At 34.9% G+C, this 19502-nt stretch overlaps 3 protein-coding genes across 6 annotated transcripts; all 3 read left to right on the top strand.

Moving 5' to 3' along the window:
• Positions 1-5206: 5206 nt before the first annotated feature.
• Positions 5207-7863, top strand: LOC147547926 (uncharacterized). 2 transcript variants are annotated; one of them, XM_086671646.1, is made up of 2 exons: positions 5207-5655; positions 5894-7863. In XM_086671646.1, exon 2 carries the CDS (start codon positions 5896-5898, stop codon positions 7486-7488), a length of 1593 nt encoding a protein of 530 aa, XP_086527772.1. In that variant the 5' UTR covers positions 5207-5655; positions 5894-5895; the 3' UTR covers positions 7489-7863. The 2 variants fall into 2 exon arrangements, with proteins under 2 accessions (XP_086527772.1, XP_086527771.1); XM_086671645.1 differs by having other exon boundaries at positions 5889-7863.
• A 3280-nt stretch (positions 7864-11143) lies between these two features.
• Positions 11144-13463, top strand: LOC147547925 (zinc finger RNA-binding-like protein). Its single transcript, XM_086671963.1, has 2 exons — positions 11144-11570; positions 12781-13463. Exons 1-2 carry the CDS (start codon positions 11235-11237, stop codon positions 13246-13248), a joined length of 804 nt encoding a protein of 267 aa, XP_086528089.1. The 5' UTR covers positions 11144-11234; the 3' UTR covers positions 13249-13463.
• Positions 13464-14945: 1482 nt separating this feature from the next.
• On the top strand, positions 14946-18958 carry LOC147547924 (uncharacterized). 3 transcript variants are annotated; one of them, XM_086671213.1, is made up of 9 exons: positions 14946-15055; positions 15218-15249; positions 16104-16163; positions 16624-16726; positions 16816-17362; positions 17632-17767; positions 17861-18028; positions 18116-18226; positions 18501-18958. In XM_086671213.1, the coding sequence occupies exons 3-9, from the start codon at positions 16122-16124 to the stop codon at positions 18687-18689; spliced, it is 1296 nt and encodes a 431-aa protein (XP_086527339.1). In that variant the 5' UTR covers positions 14946-15055; positions 15218-15249; positions 16104-16121; the 3' UTR covers positions 18690-18958. The 3 variants fall into 3 exon arrangements, with proteins under 3 accessions (XP_086527339.1, XP_086527337.1, XP_086527338.1); XM_086671211.1 differs by having other exon boundaries at positions 14946-15110; XM_086671212.1 differs by having other exon boundaries at positions 14967-15110; positions 15161-15249.
• The last annotated feature ends 544 nt before the right edge of the window (positions 18959-19502 follow it).

The raw sequence follows: 19502 nt of genomic DNA, 5'->3' as shown, positions 1-19502 counted from the left end.
TCCATCGATTTTTGTTTTTTGAAAATAAAACCGTGTTTTGTATGATGGAAATTACTTTTAGGATTTTTGGATCTAGGATTTCTGTTTTGATTTTTCATGGATGGGATGGAGAAAGATCCGGCCGGTCTTGAACCAGAAAAGGTATATATTGATGGAATCAGTACATGTTTTTTATTAGAAATAACACATATTGATTGAAAAAATTTCACCTAAATATATTGTCCATTGTAAATAATGTATATTGTTTAATACAACATACATTTTGGTACTGTTTTTTTTAAATAGTATATAAATAATATATTATTTATTAGATATTTTACATCTTACACTGAATATATTTATTAATGTTATTCATTTCATTCAGGTAAGTAAGAGAGTTGTTGATGAAGAAAGTGAACAAGAAATAAATTTGTTGAAGTATGTGGTCCTTGATTTAATTCGCAATTGAAGTTCATCGTCTCCATCATTGATGATGCATAAATTGTCCAAACGTTGACTGTCGTCAAAGAGTCAAGAACGGACTTGGAGTCCAACGGGCTAACTCGGCTTAAGGTGAGCAGTATGGCTAAACCCCCAACACTCCGCTACCTACACCCTTAACTGGGAGGTCAGTTGGAAGTACCATCCCTGTTTCGCCCCCGACACAGAAAGATCTGCTTTGGGATCTCTAAAGGAATTAGGGGGTCCATGTAAGCTAGGTCACTGTCTCGCACCCTAAACTGGGGAGGCAGGAATGTGCTGCAGGCTTACCGACCCAATCTCGGAATCTCCTTAAAGATCTCAGTCGGCTACGGATCTTGAGTGTTTAAGCAAGTTTGGACTTCAAGAGTCCCACGGGAGGAAACATCTCCTAGAAGATCTATCACCTCGGCAGGATATCTACGAAGGATGCTTGAACTTGAGAACTTCTATTTATCCTAGATACGAGATAACTACTAGGGAAACCCTAACAACGAACTGTGGAAAACTTTCCTAACCGGAGGATCATCACCGCCTAATCTCGACCGTCTAAACACAGTCGGTCTACTTAAGCCTATAAAAGGCCCCCTATCGTCCTCTACAGGACAAGAGTTCTAAACCTAAGGCACAAGCTTTTGACGATAAACATAAAGCTTTTCACTCACACACACACAATCTCTCAAACCAGAGAGATCCCCCCACTTCTACAGAGTTCCCATAACTCGCCGCCAAAAAGATCAATCAATATTCATTTTTTTACTGCAAAGAGCAACCTGACTGTCTTGAGCGTCAGAGCGGTGTTCGAACCCTTTGCAGGTTTTCCCCCAAAGAATCAAGGAGCAGGAGCAAGGAGCCGGAGTTAGAGCGAGGAGCAGGAACCCAGAACCACAACCAATCTAACAGAATCATTAATCTTAACGGACGATGTCATGCATCAAGTCCCTTTTTCATGTTGATATAACGGAAGACCGTTTTTCAAAATTAGCAATTATATGCATAAGAATTGCATCCAACATCGTTGTAACTGAAAGTACCCCTAGCATGTCGAATCTGGTTGTTGAATGACTCTGATAGTTGTGAAGATATAGCAGTGTACCTATGTGACAATAAAAAAAAAATTGTTGAAGGTTGTAACAATAATAGACTAATAACTTGTTTATGATTTATCTTAAATGTGCACATGTAGAGAAATTATGATTTGTCAACTAGAAATAATGTTTTCTTATTCATAAATAATGTATACTTTATGAACAATTCTCTGTAATTGAAAAATATGTTTTGTTTTGTAAATGTAAGAACGATAATTATATGCTGAAATATGAAAAATGTTGAGATTTGATTATCTTTGACCGAGAAAGAATGAGTCTGACCATGATGTCGGGTTTACGGATTGGAAGAAATTGGCAACTTTTGACCCATCCCCATCATTTGGGTAATTGTCAAATCGAAACCGTGACCTGTGCTTATACTATATTGACGAACGACTAATGCTTTAGCACCACCTAGAAACAACTGACCAACTTGAGTGAACATTTTATCCCAACCATCTGATTTTAGTATGATCTTCTTCACTATGTTGGATGATTCTGTTGAAAATTTCATAACTAAATCCTAAACTACAAAGACAAAAATAGTCGACAAAAATAGTCAACAAAATGTATAATGTATAAAGGAAAACAAAACAAGTATGGCACATTTTGTAAAATGTTGTAAAATTTGTAATTTTCAGTAAATAAAATTTTTAATTTTTGAAAAAACATTTTTTTATGTAATGAAATATTAAACATGAACAATAATTAACACATTATTTAGGAAGCAAAACAAGAGTTAGTAAAAAGATACTGTATTGTTACTACATAATAACGAAACAACAAATATGTGTTTTGTTCAACAAAAAACAAGTAATGTTTTGTTCAACAAAAAACAAGTAATGTTTTGTTCAACAAAAAACAAGTAATGTTTTGTAAAATATTGTATTCCAGAATTTGTTAGAATAGAATGATACGGAAATTTAGTTTGGATTAGAAGATGAAGATAACAATGAAGAAAACATAAGTTTTATCTAAATCTGATAGATAATGAAAATGAACTAAAAACATGAAGATGATGAAAACATAATTTAAGTAATGAAAGGAAAAGCGGATTTAAAAATGATGAATACACATATGATGCATCTTAGAGAGAGAAAACTTATAAATGAAAGAATGAAGATATTTAAAGATGATATCGATTAAAATCGCAAAAGGAAGGAGATGATACCGATTAAAATGAAAGAATGAAGATGTTTGAAGATGATGAAGAACAACGTTAAGTTGATTTGGGATTCGACTATTCTAAGCATCTGAAGTTCTTTTCGTGAATGCAAAACTGACGATTTGATGACGGACAACCAAATATGGATAAAAGATGGTGGTTTCGGTTGGTGGAATAGAGCTTAAGAAGATTCGGAGCTTCAGAAATGGAGAAACGATAATGGTTTCTGTTATTATGAAACAGGGGTTCGATTTTAGAGAAAGAAAATAAAGGGTTTCGGTTATGGTGAGGAGATTGGAGAGAGAAAATGTGAGATAAAAAGGGAAATAGAATTTTGGAAATTGATATTCAAAAGAGGGTCATATCTTATATATAAGGTCATAATGGGCTTAAATATGAAACCTAGAGATATGTGTTTTCTATAGAGATGGACCCATTTGGACTACATCTCTATTTTAATTAATATTTGGCTTAAAAATCCCATATTAGGGTTAGGGTGGCCTAAAAGTGAGTTTAAGTGTGGATTTTTGGAACATAAACCCAAAAATTCAAAATTTTCTCTCAAAAATGTCTGCTTATATCTATAACAAATTAATATTGAATGTCTTAACAATCACCACAATTTTGATTCGTTACATTCTCCACTGTGCAATTGAATGAATAAAACTCTAGTATCTAACTCATATTTATAGAGTGCATTTGGTTTCCTAACTAATGTGGGAAAGCAAATAATATATAATTAATAATAGTGTGTATAATTACAAAAAATATCTTAAATATACGAAACAACATCTTATAGGAAGGTACAAATAATAATATTAGATAATTGAAAGAAATACCCTCAATATATAAAACTACACCGTTTGGATCTACAAATATCTAAGACTCTTCTTGATTGTCAAATTTCCTACTCTCAATCCCGTCTGTAATATTCACATAACTCGTTAAAGAAGGAACTGAATGAGAGATAAGAGTTAGAAAGAAGTGAAAAAGAAGACCGGTAGAAGAAAAGCCACCGTCAAATCTAGGAGAGTGTGTGGGTCAAATGAAATTGACCCCAACAAAACTACATCGACCCTCGCTTCTAGCACAAAATTAACGTGCTTTTAGCAGTGTCTTTCGAAAGAGTGGGAGAGTTAATCAAGAAATGTCGTAGAGCATCTCCAATGCAACACCTAAACTCTAAAACTTAGAGTATCACATAGGTTATTTCAGAGCTTTTGCCTAAGAACATCTCCAATGCAAAACTTAACTTGAATCTTCAAAGGTAGGCGACCGTAGTTATTTTGGAAATTCTTAATAGGACACACTCTCTCTATGTGTCACATAAACAAATCAATCAGTTTTACAATTGAAATATAAACTTTAGAGTTTCTTTTGAATGTTGTATTAGAGAATGTTTTTTAATAGAGTATCCATGCATACTGTGACACTGTGTGTTCGGTTTATGTTATTTTGGACTCATTTATTTATTTACACTTTCAAATGATATTTTTTATGATTAAACTATGTTTTTTTATTTGTTGAAGATTAAACTATGTTAGGCCAACCTATGACAAATTTGTATAATGAATAAAGTCTAACACCTCCAAATCTTACCCACATTAAATTAAGAATTATACCCCTAAAATTCTCTAACCACCTAGTTGGCAAAAAAATAATAACAATTAAAAATGGATACATATAATTATGTTTTGAGATTTCAAGGTCTTTTAACTCCCCAACTACTTTTAACAAAAACAAAAAAAAAAAAGAACTCCCCAACTAATTGCCTAACTAAGAAAATAACATAGATTCAGAACTATTAGACTCTCTTCTCGTTCTTTCATGCTTATCTAGTGTTGCTAAGCATGAAATTAGAGACAATGAGTGGCATGATATATCAATACATTTTTTAAGCTAAATTAGTACATTGTTTATTTACAAGCCAAATGTCACATAATTGAGTTATATTTCAAGATCTATAAGATTTGCTATAAGTATGTTAATTTAGGAAAAAGATCTAAAAGATTAAAATATCAGTTAGATTTGAGTAATTTCGCTATAATGAATTTAAATTCAATGTGATACTATCACAGGAGTTACAATAGAGATACTATGACAGATCAGTTTTCCTCTTTATATTTCATCCGACCACATCACTTGATCGAGATTCACCTGAAAGATTGTGATTTCTAGAAGATATAATGCTCTAAATACTTTCATATGTGACTTAGGATATTAGACTTTTGAGTGAGGGTCATTAATTAATAAAATTTTTTTTTTTTTTTTTTGCTTAAAAAGCAATTGTATAACAAATAAGAAAAAGTGGGGATTTGGGTTTTTATGGAAATGAGAAGAAAAGAATAGGGAAAATAATAAAGAAAGAAAAAAAGGATAACGGTTGGAGATTCGAAGTTGTGAAACTTTCTTCCTTCAAGTGGACCAGTTAATGGTAGAGAGAGAGAGAGAGGATGGAAGATATTACTAGTAGTTATGAAGGGGGTTTAAAAGTGGAGGAGGAGATTTTCTCTCTCTCTCTCTCTCTACATATATATACTACTACTACTGTCCCACACTGTTCCAAAATCAAAGAAATTGTAACCGTCCGATTAGATGGCGTATGATCCTCAATTGAGTACACGTGCAGCTATCTTTTGTTTCCTCCTCTTTTTTATCTTTGCTTCCATGCATGGATTTCTCCTCCAAATATAGCACAAAAACTAGAGACTAGAGAGAGAAACAAACTCTCTAGAGAGAGATATAGAGAGAGAGAGAGTTTCTGTTTCTCATCACCCCTTTAAAACCTCCTCCTTTTTCTTTTGAGCTCATTCAACTCCATCTATTCAAAAAATGAAGGTTAAAACAAACTCTTCTTCAAAGTAAATTTTGTTATACTTGTTTCTCTTCATCAATCTTAAATTAGACTTCTTCAACCAAAGAGATAGAAAAGAAGCAAAGCTAGTAAGTTGTTTACTTTTGCTTTTTTTTTTGGTGTATGTTAGATCTTGTTGTTGCTCAATCTTAGATTGATTCTTCTTTAATCAAGATTACCCATGATCTGATTTAGGTTATTCTTGTTAGATTTGATCTTTATTTTTGATTTTCTGAAATGGGTATTCTGTTTTACTATCTCAAGTACTGATTTAGTGAGTGAACTTTCTCTTGTTTTTGTGATTTGGGTTTTCTAACTTAAGAGTAGTAATGGAAGAAGATCAAGAGTACAAATATATCTGCAAAGTCTGTAAAAAGGGATTTCCTTGTGGAAGATCATTAGGAGGTCATATGAGGTCTCATATGAACAATTCAACAGTTGAAATTGATGAGAAAGAAAGTAATACTAATACTTTAATGGTGGGGTTTGAAGGTAATACTCATACTGGTTATGGACTTAGAGAAAATCCCAAAAAGACATGGAGGATTTCAGATTCAAGAGAGAGAAAGGGTTTTATTTGTAAAGATTGTGGGAAAGAGTTTCAATCATGGAAATCTTTGTTTACTCATATGAAATGTCATTTAGAAAGAGAAAATAAAGTAAATTCTTATAGCTTTGATGAAGAAGAACAAGAAGATTCATGGGTTGGTGATAATCATCAATCTGAAGAAGAAGAAGATGAAGAAACAGAATTACCAACAAGAAGAAGAAGATCAAGAAGCACAAGGTATCATAAGAACCCTAATTCTACTACTACTAATTCTTGTTTATCAGAAATTGAACATGAACAAGAAGAAGTTGCTATGTCTTTGATGATGTTATCTAGGGATCATAGTAGTAGTTTTAGACTTGAATTGAATAATTCTTTAGTTGAATCTTCAGATAATAATAATTCTATGTTTTCAGAATCTAGATCATCAAGTTTAGTTAAGAACAATGTAGAAGATAAGAAATCAAGAGGTAAGAAGAAATTAGGATCGCATAATTGGGAACCGAAAAATGCCCAATTTGATCGAAAAAGATCTGAATTAGTTCATTCTGGTTCTGGGTTTTCAAGAAATAAGATTAAGGAAGTTGAATCTGAAGTATCTGTTCATGGGTTTTTTGAGAATGACGACGATGATGATGAATATAAGAAGAGTTCTTCCATTAGAAAAGGAGTTAAGAGTAGTAAAAAAACAGAATTGGGGAAGAATTTGGTTAAGGAATTTGAAGATCAAACTGATATGAGGTATAGTAACTCAAGTAAGAGAACTAGATTCGAGGATTTCGATCTCGAATTTGATAGAAAAAAAGTGAAAACCGACGATTCTGGTTCTGAAATTCGCAAGAAATCTACAAAGAAAAGCAAATATAAGTGTATGACTTGTGATAAGTACTTTCATTCTTATCAAGCTCTTGGTGGTCATCGAGCTAGTCATAAGAGAATGAAAGGTTATTTTGCTTCGAAAATCGAAAATAGCGAAGCTAGTACTGAAACTGAAATTTCTCATGATCATAAAACTGATAATAAGCTCAAAAAATCTTCTGAAAACGAAAGATTCGTCGAATTAGAAGTTCCAGGTAGTCCGGAAAATAGTAATAGATTGAAGAAAAGTAACCATGAATGTCCAATTTGTTTCAGAGTTTTCTTATCAGGTCAAGCTTTGGGTGGACATAAAAGATCACATATGGCTGGAGGATCTGACTCAAGAACTAGTCAAACAAATGCAGTTCAGCAAAATCAACCCGTGATTCGAGATCTACTTGATCTTAATCTTCCTGCTCCAGAGGAGGATTCTGAATCCGTCAATGGCGATGTCGATTTTAAGTCTTGGTGGGTCGAAAGCAACCACAAACATGAACAATTGGTGGATTCTTGATTTTCATGGAGATTCGAAGATTGTATAGACAAGTTGGTGGGTGATATTATTTCATTAATTCTTTACAAATTTCGGGGATACTCTTAGTGAGGTAAAAGTTCTATTTCTGCTCAAATTTCTACTTAAATCTTCTAAGTAAAAGAGTATGAAGTGTTTTTAAATTTTGTTTTTTAGCTTCATTCTGATAATAAGTTTCATGAACTTATCTCATACCCAAACTTGAATGTTTTATGATTTTCGTTCGTGCATTTACTGAATAGCTTATATTACTTGATCAATTTCGACATTTTTATCTTGATTCTGATTCAAGGTTTTGTGGGGTTTGAGTTGTTTTGAAATTGAACTAATGAGAAATGATTACTTTTGTTATATGTATATGTATGTGTATGTCTTTTTCTTCTTTTTCTCTTTTCTCCTTTAGCTTAGTAAAACAAATAGGATCACACAAGTTGTCATAGTCTACGAAGTTGGGTTGAAGTCTGACTAGAACCCATTTTTGGAGTCGGTTTGTACTACTAGTCGGTCAACCCGGGTAAATTTAGCTCGAATTATTACATCCATGGAGTTTGGATCTAATTCGAGCCAATTGATCCCCAATGTGGGAACAATTCAAAGGTTTAGGGAGTAATTGAGAATATTGGGCATGATAGTTTCAAATATATACCTAAAATCTTGGTTATTTGAGTTGATCAACTCTTTCAGCTAGAGATAGAACTTTGGTTTTTTCCTGTGTGTCTGTAGGAGACTCGTCTGAATCTGAATCGTTTGACTCAAAAGAAACCAAAACATACCAAAATCCGTCATTCCAACGAGTCAGACAATAACAAGCATTTGAAACGTGAGTGAGAGTCAATTCAGACCTCGAGTCAGATTTCATTCCTGATTTGGAGAAAAAAACAACACTAATGTTTTTTATGTTATTAAGTTGCTCTCTCTCTCTCTCTCTCTCTCTCTATATCCAAATATCTTTCTCTCTCTACTTTTCATGTTGTTGGTATGTTTCACTTAACTTCAGTTGGTGGCAGTTGCAGACACTTTTACTCATAAACAAGTAGAGAGAAGACTAGATTGGCTTTGGCATTTAGTTGAAGTCCTTATCTAATTCATACTAAAGGCCACTACTGTCACTAAAAACACAATTTCTTGTCTTATTTGATTAGTCCAAAACTCCAACTAAACCTCTTTCCTTTTTGTGCTTTGGAATTGGAAGTTGAGTGTTTTGTACCAGGGCAGTTGCAGTAGATTTTGGTAGTTGACTATTGAAAGCCTACCTTGGGCTTAAAGGAAATCCAAAGCCCATTACTTCTAAAATGGACTGAAAAGATACAAATGATGGGCTTGAAAGATTATGGGCTGTCCTGAGTACTAGAAGCCAATGAGTCTCATTTCCAATGGAGAATGTGAATTGTCCCATCTCTCTTTTTTTTGATAAAGTTGCTAAAGTTTCATATATGTAAACCATTATCTACAATTTACAAAGACATTGTTGTTGTAGTATTTTAACAGAACAAGTGGAATAGTCTCCCATGTACAAGAGAAAGAGGAGGCTTGGATTGTTCGAGGTATAACATCAGCCAATATATTATTAACCTTTCTAGCAACCTTAACAAAAAAACAACTTCATGAAAATTACTTTTCAGCTCCTTGATCTCTTCAAGAGTGACTCTAGTGATCCAACTACACGTGCTCTTTCCATACGAAACTGCATTAATAACATTCGAAGAGTCTGATTCGATGACAATTTTCAAAAAACAGAGTTGTAACGCCCATCTAAGGGCTAGCAAAAGTGTTGTCACTCTCCTTCTTCGTTGTTGAGCATCTAGTAATATCCGCTTTGGCTAGAAGAAAATTAAGTTTATGATCGTCAGCCATAAAACTAAGAGTTGCCAGTTTATCCACCCACACAAAAAAAAAATTCAACCTTTATCTTGATCATATTAAAAACATGAGGCTTCCAAATTGTATCATGAGGAGATTTGATGGACCATTTGGTTGGGAATTTGTTGCTTGTTATCAAAGAGAGATGTGCATTTATGTTTTCATATATGCCAAAGTATTATAGAGTACATTGTGGTGTCTATAAGGGCTGATGTATGGAATATATCCAATCTTTCATGGTCCCATCTCTCATAGTATCATGAAATTGTAATTTCAAAGGGCTGATGTATGAAAGATATCCAATCTTTCATGGTCCCATCCTTCATGAAATTGTAATTTCATTTAGAAATTTGCTAGGTAGGAGAAGCTGGGACAGATCGATAGTCACGTAGGCATATGTCAACTTCAACTTCCGGGTTAACGAGAGAAATCCTATCCTGTTTGGTTGGCTAGCTAGGCCAAGCTAGGATAATATCAGAGTCGTCCATGGATCATTATAATATTTCAAACCATATCCAGGTTTGGGCTCCCACTAACTATTCCTCCAGCAACAAGAAAGTCACATCTAATTTTACATTTCTTTAGCGATTTTCATATAAGGATTTGTCTTGTGTTTAAGTGCATATTATAAGCAGTAATTATTGTTTCTTCATTATATAAATTTTCATTTATCTTATTATTCCGATTTCGAGAGTTTTAACCAAAAAAAAAATAGTATAGAATTAAAGACTTATCACCTACCTTTAGGTTTCACGACAAGATGATTTTTTTTTTCGAGAAATCGACTACATCTATGTTACTCATTACAAGACATCGATCCATCATCAAGATGTGATAAGAACAAAAAAATAGTATAGAATTAAAGACTTATCATAAACCCTTTCTTGGAAACATAACATAAGAGATAAAAAGAGAGAAAAATGAAAATTTGAGAGACAAATGTTCCATTGACCTTTCTATCCGTCAACTTCATTTGTTTTTTTCTATCTCCCTTTCCCTTTATCAATTACCACTACAAACATCTCGCCCCATCCCCCTCTATTTCCATTGCCTCTAGTTTCAGAGGGTAATGTGGAAATAGGAAAAAGAAATTAGCAAGATTTATTTTCTGTGAATCAGTAAGAAATGGGTTAAACTTGAATTTAAAAAAATGAGATAGATCAAACGACAAAGCAGGTCATAACCGAGGGTGAAACAGTAGTTAACCCTTATTGTTATTTTGGGATCGAACGACAAAGCAGGTCATAATCGAAGGTGAAACGACAGTTAACCCTTGTTGTTATTTTCAGATCAAACGACAAAGCAGGTCATAATGGAGGGTGAAACGACAATTAACCCTTATTGTTATTGGGTTATTTGCCTAAAGGCTCACTACTTTGTGACCAACTTCTCGCAAAGCCCCCTACTTTATCAATAATACCGAGAAGGTTCCCTTTTTCGGTTACTGTTAAGTGTCTGTTACTCTCTCTCCTCCATCTCATCACCTCTTTTTTTCACGTCAACTCTCTCGGTCGGCCAGAAATTCCCTATCCCCATTGACCTTTCTGTCGACTTCATTTGTTTTTTTCTATCTCCCTTTACCTTTACCAATTACACTAAAACCATCTCTCCCTATCCCCCTCTATTTCCACGACCTCTAGTTTCAGGGATTACTATGGAAATAGAAAAAAGAAAAAAATTAGCAAGATTTTTTTTCTTTTGATTGATAAGAAAATGGGTCAAACTTGAATTTAAAAGAAATGAGATAGATCAAACAACAAAGCAGGTCATAACCGAGGGTGAAACGGCAATTAACCCTTATTGTTATTTTGCTTGATTAAAAATTTAAAGTCATCTTCTTCTAGGTTTTCTCTTGGTGTTTTTCTTCCATGGATCACATACACCAAAATCCCTCAAACCCTAACCTCTCAATCAATTCATTTGCCCAATTTAACAACCCCCAGTCTTCTTTGTACCCTAATTTCTCTTCTATCCCTTCTCACCCAATCCAGAACCCTAACATTCCCAATCTCCAACCATCACTTGGACATTTCGGAGTTCCATCTACTCATTTAAGTTCTTCTCTCCAGCCACCAGGTGTCGATTCTTATGCCACCTTTAATTCTCTCCAAACTCTTGCCGGTTATGAAGCTCAAGTCGCCGCTCTTTATCAACAGCAACTACAGAATTGGGCCGCTGGAACTTTCTTTCAGGATCCAAATGCGGTTAGTATTATTGGAATAGTTATGATTTCTGTTCTTTTTGTGTTTGATTTCTGAAATGCCACTTATTTTTGTAGAATTAACTTTTGGAATGATATTAGGGCTTATAATTTTGTATTAGGGATTAATCTGTATCTGTTGATGAATTAACTAAGTGAAGAAGACATCTATTGTTAGACAGAACGATTCTTATCTTTTAAAAATTTACTGACACTCCCATATCGCTTTAGGAAACGTAATGTTGGAAGCTTAGGTTATAGGTGCAAGCTCATGCTTAGTAAGTGACCATGCCTTCTGGGTCGGCTTCTGGAGCTTCGGCAAAAACAAAAGTCTGTATGCTTTGTTCCTTGTTTAATCATATACGTACTTGCTAGGAGAAGTCTAGGTTTACGATGGCCTAAGGGAAGGCTGCAGTTACCAATGTTTTAAAAAACGTTCAAGGCGTACGCCTCACTCCGAGGCGGTTGCCTGATCCCTCGAAGTGTACGTATTTGAACCCGAGAATAAAACGTGGACATCTGAAGTCACTTGTTGTTTTTGAGTTGTTGGACAATATAAAAACATTAGATTTTTGTTTATTAAAAACTTGATACTTTATATTATGGTAGTAAAGTAGAAAACTATGTTATGTTTTTATGTAATTGATGTCATTTTCTTTATAAAAAGAATAGTTTACGCATCGAGGCGCCGCCTTGCCTTGTGAAAGTGAACCACCTTGAGGTGTAAATACGTATTTTAAAACATTGGCGAATACTTGGGATTTGGGAAATCACCTTATTAAAAATTATGCCACTTTCTTGCCTGGACAGTGCCTTTTTTGGACAGGAATTTGGCGAAATACAATTTAAGTGGGGAAAACTTGTGTATTGTCTCTTTTAGGTCATTCAGTTTGTATTTCTTCTCTTAAGTTAAGAATCACTTTTATATCAAATCTGGCCAGTTGTTTCGTCTCTGACCCTTTACCTCTATCAGATCAAAGTTTCACTTGGGAGCATGTCTTGTTTATTAGTCTTAATGTCCATTTTTGGGTTTCCAACCATGGTTTTTTACTTACCTTCTATTTCTATTTGAATCGTAAGAATGTTTATCTTTGTATTTCCTTACCTATGGTTCATGATTTCCTCATAATCATCATCTTCCAGTTCATGACTTATATTTCTAGTGAAAAATGTGTATATCTATTAGAAGTCAATTCTATCTCTTTACTCTGCAGAATGGGACAAAGACGGTGGTACCTGCAAGTATAAATCCGACTCCATCAATCGCTCGGCCCTACTTTAAGGGCCTGAAGAAAACGAAGGTCGTGTCATCTGCATACTGTGAGGTGTGCAAGATTGGCTGCAATAGTAGAGATGTCTATGAGAAACACATATCAGGAAAAAAACACTTTTCCAACCTTCAAAGAATAGAAGAAGCAAGATTAAATCCACACCTACCTACTCCGGCTCCTGCTCCTTTTGCAAAATTACAAATTGGTCCATCAGAGAAACCATTTCAGAAGAAACCAGAAGAAGATTTAGAAACGAAGAAAAGGAAGCTAATGGAAGGTGGTGCAGCAGGAGGAGCTGTGAGGATGTGCACGATATGTAACGTTGCCTGTAACAGTCAGACGGTATTCAATTTTCATCTTACTGGACAGAAACATGCTTTGATGGTTCAGAAACTTGCATCTGGAACGTGAGTTAAACCCTGAAGACAGATCAGTCAATCTCCTTTGAATTTCATTTCACTTTCTTTTGTTCATGATTGTTGAATTTGGAATTAAAATGTATTGTCTTCTTTTAGCAGGAAGATAATTTGTATATGAACTTTTATCACTTACATTATCGCCTTTTTTTGCTGATTCATAACTCCATGAACATGATTTACGATTCATGATTGTTCTGGTTCCTGATACCCTTAGTCCAAAAACTTGTGAATACTTGTTAAACTACAGTATATGTATTGAATCCACAGAAATGCTTCAGCCTTACATTTATACAAAACTTGCTTTCTTCCACAGGCCGTCTCGGGCCAAATTACAGAACCTAACAGGATGGTAGGGGCTCAAAATTTGGTCCATCACAGCCTGTCTTGGGAGATCACGACGTTTGTGGGCTAACATACTCGATTGTAAGAGCAAATCCAACAACAGCCCGACTTAGGCCGAAAAAACTATTTTTTCAACCCAAAATTTTCAGCTTGTGCTTAGCCTCAAAAATCTGCTCCAATCCCACCCTCTCTTGAGGCCTAAAATTTGTTTAGGTGGGAAACGCGTGTGTAGATTTTTTGTGGGTGTGCGAAAAATGTGTGTGATCTTGTGTATGTGCTAAACACGTGTTTGAGCTATTTTCAAAATAATATTTATCTTTTCAAGGTTGGGAAATCACTCGGGGACCGACACGTTGGTGGGATGTATTATTAATGTGTTAGTTTTTGGTAAAGTTAAAAAAAAAACTAATTAAAGTTCTTAAAAAATGATTTTGTTAACATGTTAATTAAGACTTTAATTAGTTTTAATTTATATTATTAATGTTTTAAAAAATCAATTTAATATTTTAAAAAGAAAATTAAAGGATAATTTATATATTAGAAAAAAATCAGACAGTTGGATCACATCCACCGGCCAAGATGGAAATTGTCATATGACCGTTGGGGTCGGCTGAAGAGGAGAGTTGGGGCTAAGCCTCAGCTCAGGCCCTTCCGACTTAGGTTGGAGTTGCTCTAACCACTAAAGAGGGTCGTCTAAACATTGTTAACTAACGGTACTTTGGGTTATTCACTTTTGATTCTCGAGTAGGTGGACTTAATTGAGTGAGAGTTGACTCTAATTAACAGAGGGCAGAGACCAATGCGGCTTTGGTGCATCCCGAAAAGTTTCCGGGACATAAAGGCTTTAGTGACTTAGAGTTGAGTATAATTATCAGAGGCCCCCTAATCTTTATCTCCATCTCTCTCTCCCGCTCATCCTCTCTCTTATCTTTCTCCTATTGATTCTCTTTCTATCTATGTCCTATTGATTCTCTCGGTCGCCATTCTCTCTCTCTCTCTTTCACTATTGCTCATTTTCTTTCTCGATTTTTCTCTCCTCTCTATCTCGCTCTCTCTCATTGTTTCTCTCTCTCATTGTTTCTCTCTCATACAATCGGTAAAGCGAAGTGTTTCCTGCGCCCAAACCCCTTTGTATGAGACAAGAACCCACCTTTAATTTTCATCCCGAACTGAATAGTCTAGTTGACGTAAAGTTGTTTCACCTACAAAGTAGGTGAGCATCACCACATCAAATGACTATGGAGGAGAAAGGTGCAGCTAAAGGCGTCCGGCGAAAATGTTGTAGACCCCCGGATTACACACAAATTCTGAGTCATATGTAAACCGGGGGCCTACAACATTTTCGCTGGGGGCCTTTAGCCCCTCCTTGTCCAGAAATGAGAAATCCCCAAAGAGAAGAAAAGGGAACGTTATTCGTGAATTCGAGAAACTGTTTGATCCTCCTTTGTGCCTGCCTGGTACTCATTTGATTAAATTCTTGCTTCTTGGACTTCAAAGAATTCATTTCTTCTTGTAAGTTCATAATTTTCTTCTTCTTCAGTTTCTAATAATTCTTCATTTAGGTGTCTTTAAAACTCTAAAACTAACTTATTGTTAATTGTTACTGACAAATTTTACAGGGATTGAGAAGATTTCCAGCCATTTATAACAAGTGGGTATCACCTATTTTTCTCTTTTCTTTTCTTCCATGCATGATTGTTTATTGGTTTTAATATGAGGGATTTGAAATTTGGGATAATGGGTAGGTACTCTTGATGAGTGTTATCATGAACATATAGATTTAGTAGTGCTGGAACCCTAGGTATGCCTAACCTAATTTCAGAGGATTTTTAAGGACATATAGTTTTATCATGAACATTTTAGTTTTAATATGGGCAGTTTATTCTAGTATCTCTTTTGTTTCCAACACTAGTACAATTAATAAGCTTTTCAGAGGATTTTTAGGACTTGTTTACCTATTATTCTATGAAACAGTTTGAGAGTGATCTTATTGAAATAGTCTCTCTTTACGAGTCTTCATTTCGTATTTATTTCCAATCAAAGTCACATACTAGTTAGATCCAAGATCACAACTCTTCGATAGCCCCAACTCAATAAGCTTTATTATGCTATGAACCTAATCTTATTCTTTGCTGTTGGATATCAGGGGCGAGCTTAGTCTCGTCCATCATGGACTATGTCTTCCTAAGTCTCTTGCACTCTAAAGTCCGACCACAATCTTGTTTCTCTTCGACGAAGTAAAATAGGGAAGGTTTATGAAAAAACAGCCCGAGTGGAAAGTATACACCTTTAGGACCACATCTATGAAACTTCTGTCAATAGTTAGACTTAGACCCTCAAGCTAATTAGTTGATTGTTTGACGATTTGGTATATTCCTTCTGACTTGGGAAGTTTTAAAATTACTCTATCATCTTTGATTTTGTTCTTGGTTAATATGTTCAGTTGTTAGATGTCATCCAGTCTTCATTTTCTAACTGATGTTTTTTCTTCTTTCTTGAGAGCAGCTGAGAAAAGAAAGAGACATGTTGAAAGATTCACAGTCCAAAAGCGCTGAGAAGATCAGAGTAATTTTCATTCTTTATGTGATTATTGTTTTAATACTGTCAGCATGATATCCACAATGCTTCAAAATTCTGCAAAGATTCTTATATATCACTCACTCGTCTAGAGACAATTTATCAGACTTAGTAGCACATAATCTTTTCTGACAAAAGGAAAATACAAAGTTATTCTTGAGTCAAATTATTTGGAAGGTGGTTTTTCTAGAAAAAGTATCTCGCTTTTAGTCAATTCAACTTCGTAGATCGAATTTAGCCATTACATTTGTTGCTTTAGTAAATTTTTGGTCAAAATTTCCTTATGGTCCGTTCGTCGACGCAGTGAGAGGCTGACTACATACAGCCATGGTTTTGAAAGTGACAACTGAAACTGGTTTTGGGTTTCTTTGCTAAGTGAATCAATCTCGAAATGATTTAGATTGTCCAAACAAATTTATATCAGTAGAAAATGACATGTTTGATGCAGAGCCTGGAATTGGATATGCACTCACTATCCGAAGCTAGGGCAGCAGATAAAAAATATATTCAGGAGTTGGAAAGAGAACTTAGTAACTGTTCGCAGGAAATCGGTATTGGTTCTTCAATGCAACTCATTCCTGCTTTCTTATTTTGTAATCTGAAATTCAAATGAAGCTAACTTCTCTTACCCTTATTACAGAATATCTTCAAGATCAACTAAATGTAAAGAACATTGAGGCTAACTGCGTAGGTGAGCATGTGCACAGCCTTGAGCTTAAGCTAATCGAAGCCTTAAAGTTACACGAAAAGGTTAACCAATTGAAGGACGAACTAATGAAATGCAATTTCGATCGTAGTGTGTTAGCCCGACAATTGGAAAATAAAGAGGTGGAACTACAGAACTCGTCCTTGTTCATAGAGAAACTGGAAGAGACGATTTCTTCTATTTCATTGGAATCAGAGTGTGAAATTGAGAGCTTGAAGCTCGATATAGCAGTATTGGAGCACAAGTCCTTTGAAACTAAATTGTTTCAAGAAGAAGCTGCTCAAGATAAAGCGAGGACGGATGGACTAGTTGAAGGACTTGAGCTTCGTTTTCAGGAGTCACAAAAAATGGTTAGATGTCTAGAGAAGGAGAACAAAGAATTGAGAGAACAATTAGAAGGTTTAAAGGGGGATTCTGAAATACGTGATCAAAAGGTTAGAGAAGATGAACGAGGCGAGCTGACAGTGTCAAATGAACTAGGGTATGTCGAAATCTTTTTGCAAATGAGTTTGAAAGCATAGCCTTTTCAATCAGTTTTCTAGTTGAAAATCAAGAGATTCCTTGTGAATGAATATTTCTACATATTCTGTTAAACTACAATTATATGTGTCATATCAAACGGCAAAGTGTCATTTTACTTGATTCTATAACTGAAAATACTGCCCCTAATACTCATGCTTGGATGAATGAAAAAGGAGGGAACTTGCCTAACTCAGCTTTTCGACTAATTAATACTCAATATTTCTGAAGCCATTCTGAGGAACACCTGGCCCCAAGTCAATCAAGACTGGCAGTTGTAACAGAGCCAGATGAATCTCTAAAGGATGAAATGGCGAAAATGTCCCGAGCGATTCTTGAATATGAACATCTTGTGAAACAGCTCAAGGTATGATAATGGAACAATGCATTCCCCGATCTTTTGTCTTGAATTTTACAAAGTTAGCTTACAATTCTCAAAGCGATCATAAATTATTACCAGGACGAATTGAAGGAAGAGAAGGCAAAGGCAAAGGAAGAAGCAGAAGACCTAACCCAAGAAATGGCAGAATTAAGATACCAAATTACAGGAATGCTCGAGCATGAGTGTAAGCGTCGTGCTTCCATCGAACAATTATCTCTACAGAGAATAGCCGAGTTAGAGTCACAGGTAAATGGTTTTTCATTTTCGGAATACTCGATTGATTTCTTTTGTTTCAATTCCTGAAATTTAATAATCCATACATGTCTTGACCAGGTTCAGAAAGAACAGAAAAAATCCATCATTGCTACCCGACATTTCCGTGAAGCACAGATATTAGCAGAATCAAGATCATTAGAAATACTTCACTTGGAAAATATGCTAAAGGTTTGTTTCTCCTCTGGATCTTCTGAGCTTTTTGTCGAAACAAATAGTACTCGTATAAGGGTGGGAGGATGATCCGGAGGCTTGGTATACTGGCCCATACTGAGGCAGTCCATGGACACCTAATGTTCAAAACAGGATGCCCTGTCTGGCCCATCCAACCTAGACCATGGCAGCCCATGGGCACCCAACACGCGGAACGGGTTTTCCGCTATCATCCGAACCAAGCAAATCAATGGACTTGTTAATGACTTTGATTTCTTGCAAATATTTTCAGAGATTACACACAAATATAGAGAAAAATGGTGTCTGCAGCTGCGGGGAGTGCATAATGTCGATGAATTTCTTAGGAGATCGCTTTGACGACAAAGAACCTTTAGAAGTAACTGAAAGATCAAAATTGAGTTCCATAGATGATGATAGAGTATCACCAATGAGCATAACTTGGCATCCAGAAGAAACCTGAATATCAAAAGAAGGATATGAAAGAAACAAGTAATGAGAACAAATGACAGGAAAAAGATCTGGAAGATAAAGTGATGATCTCCATTGTTAAAGTTGGGTTGTTAAGTGAATCTTGTAACCATTTGAAGGAATGTTAGATGACATTGATGAATTAATGTGTCTTGTAGTTTTCATCTATGTAATTGAAAATTAAAACTACATTAAATAGGTTAGAGCTCGATTGTAATATCGCATACCCATTATTTGTATGGTATGACAATTTTCTACCGACGATAAAATGTCAAAAGAAATTGGATTGTAGCTCAGCCTAGAAAAAGAACAAAAAAAAAAAACTATAGAAATTCTTTTTGGGGGTGGTGGTGCTAAAGATAGAAATTGATAATCAAGAATTTGGCTAACCTTATTGGTTAAGACTTGTTAGGGTTTACATGTGTATTATGAAATTATGATAAAAGTATAAAGGGCCTTCCTACTTTTCTTTTTTTTTTTGTTGAAATACCTTCCTACTTTTCTTAGTGTGTGGTACTTGGTAGGAATACATTAGTACATTTTCCACTTGAGTATGTTTAACTAAAACATGGTTTTCTTTTTGTGATTTCCTACCAGGCTACCAACCATTCATAATACATTTTCTCTTGCTAAGTTATTCTATTTTAAGAGTAATATGGGTGTTTATGAATTGGCGTATCAAATGGGTTTAGACAAACTAAATTTATATCAGTCAAGCTAAATGTGATACGGCAGAAAGCTTAACCACTAAGATATAACCATTTTGTCCAGTGTTGACAATGTCGTTATCGAATATATATGGGGA

The sequence above is a fragment of the Eschscholzia californica genome, unplaced genomic scaffold (genome assembly GCF_041429995.1).
Source record: "Eschscholzia californica isolate CP2 unplaced genomic scaffold, dmEscCali1.0.p SCAF_3, whole genome shotgun sequence".
In the NCBI taxonomy this organism is placed as follows: domain Eukaryota; kingdom Viridiplantae; phylum Streptophyta; class Magnoliopsida; order Ranunculales; family Papaveraceae; genus Eschscholzia; species Eschscholzia californica.
The sequence above is the reverse complement of the archived record's forward strand: the minus strand, read 5'-3'. Positions and strand labels throughout refer to the sequence as shown.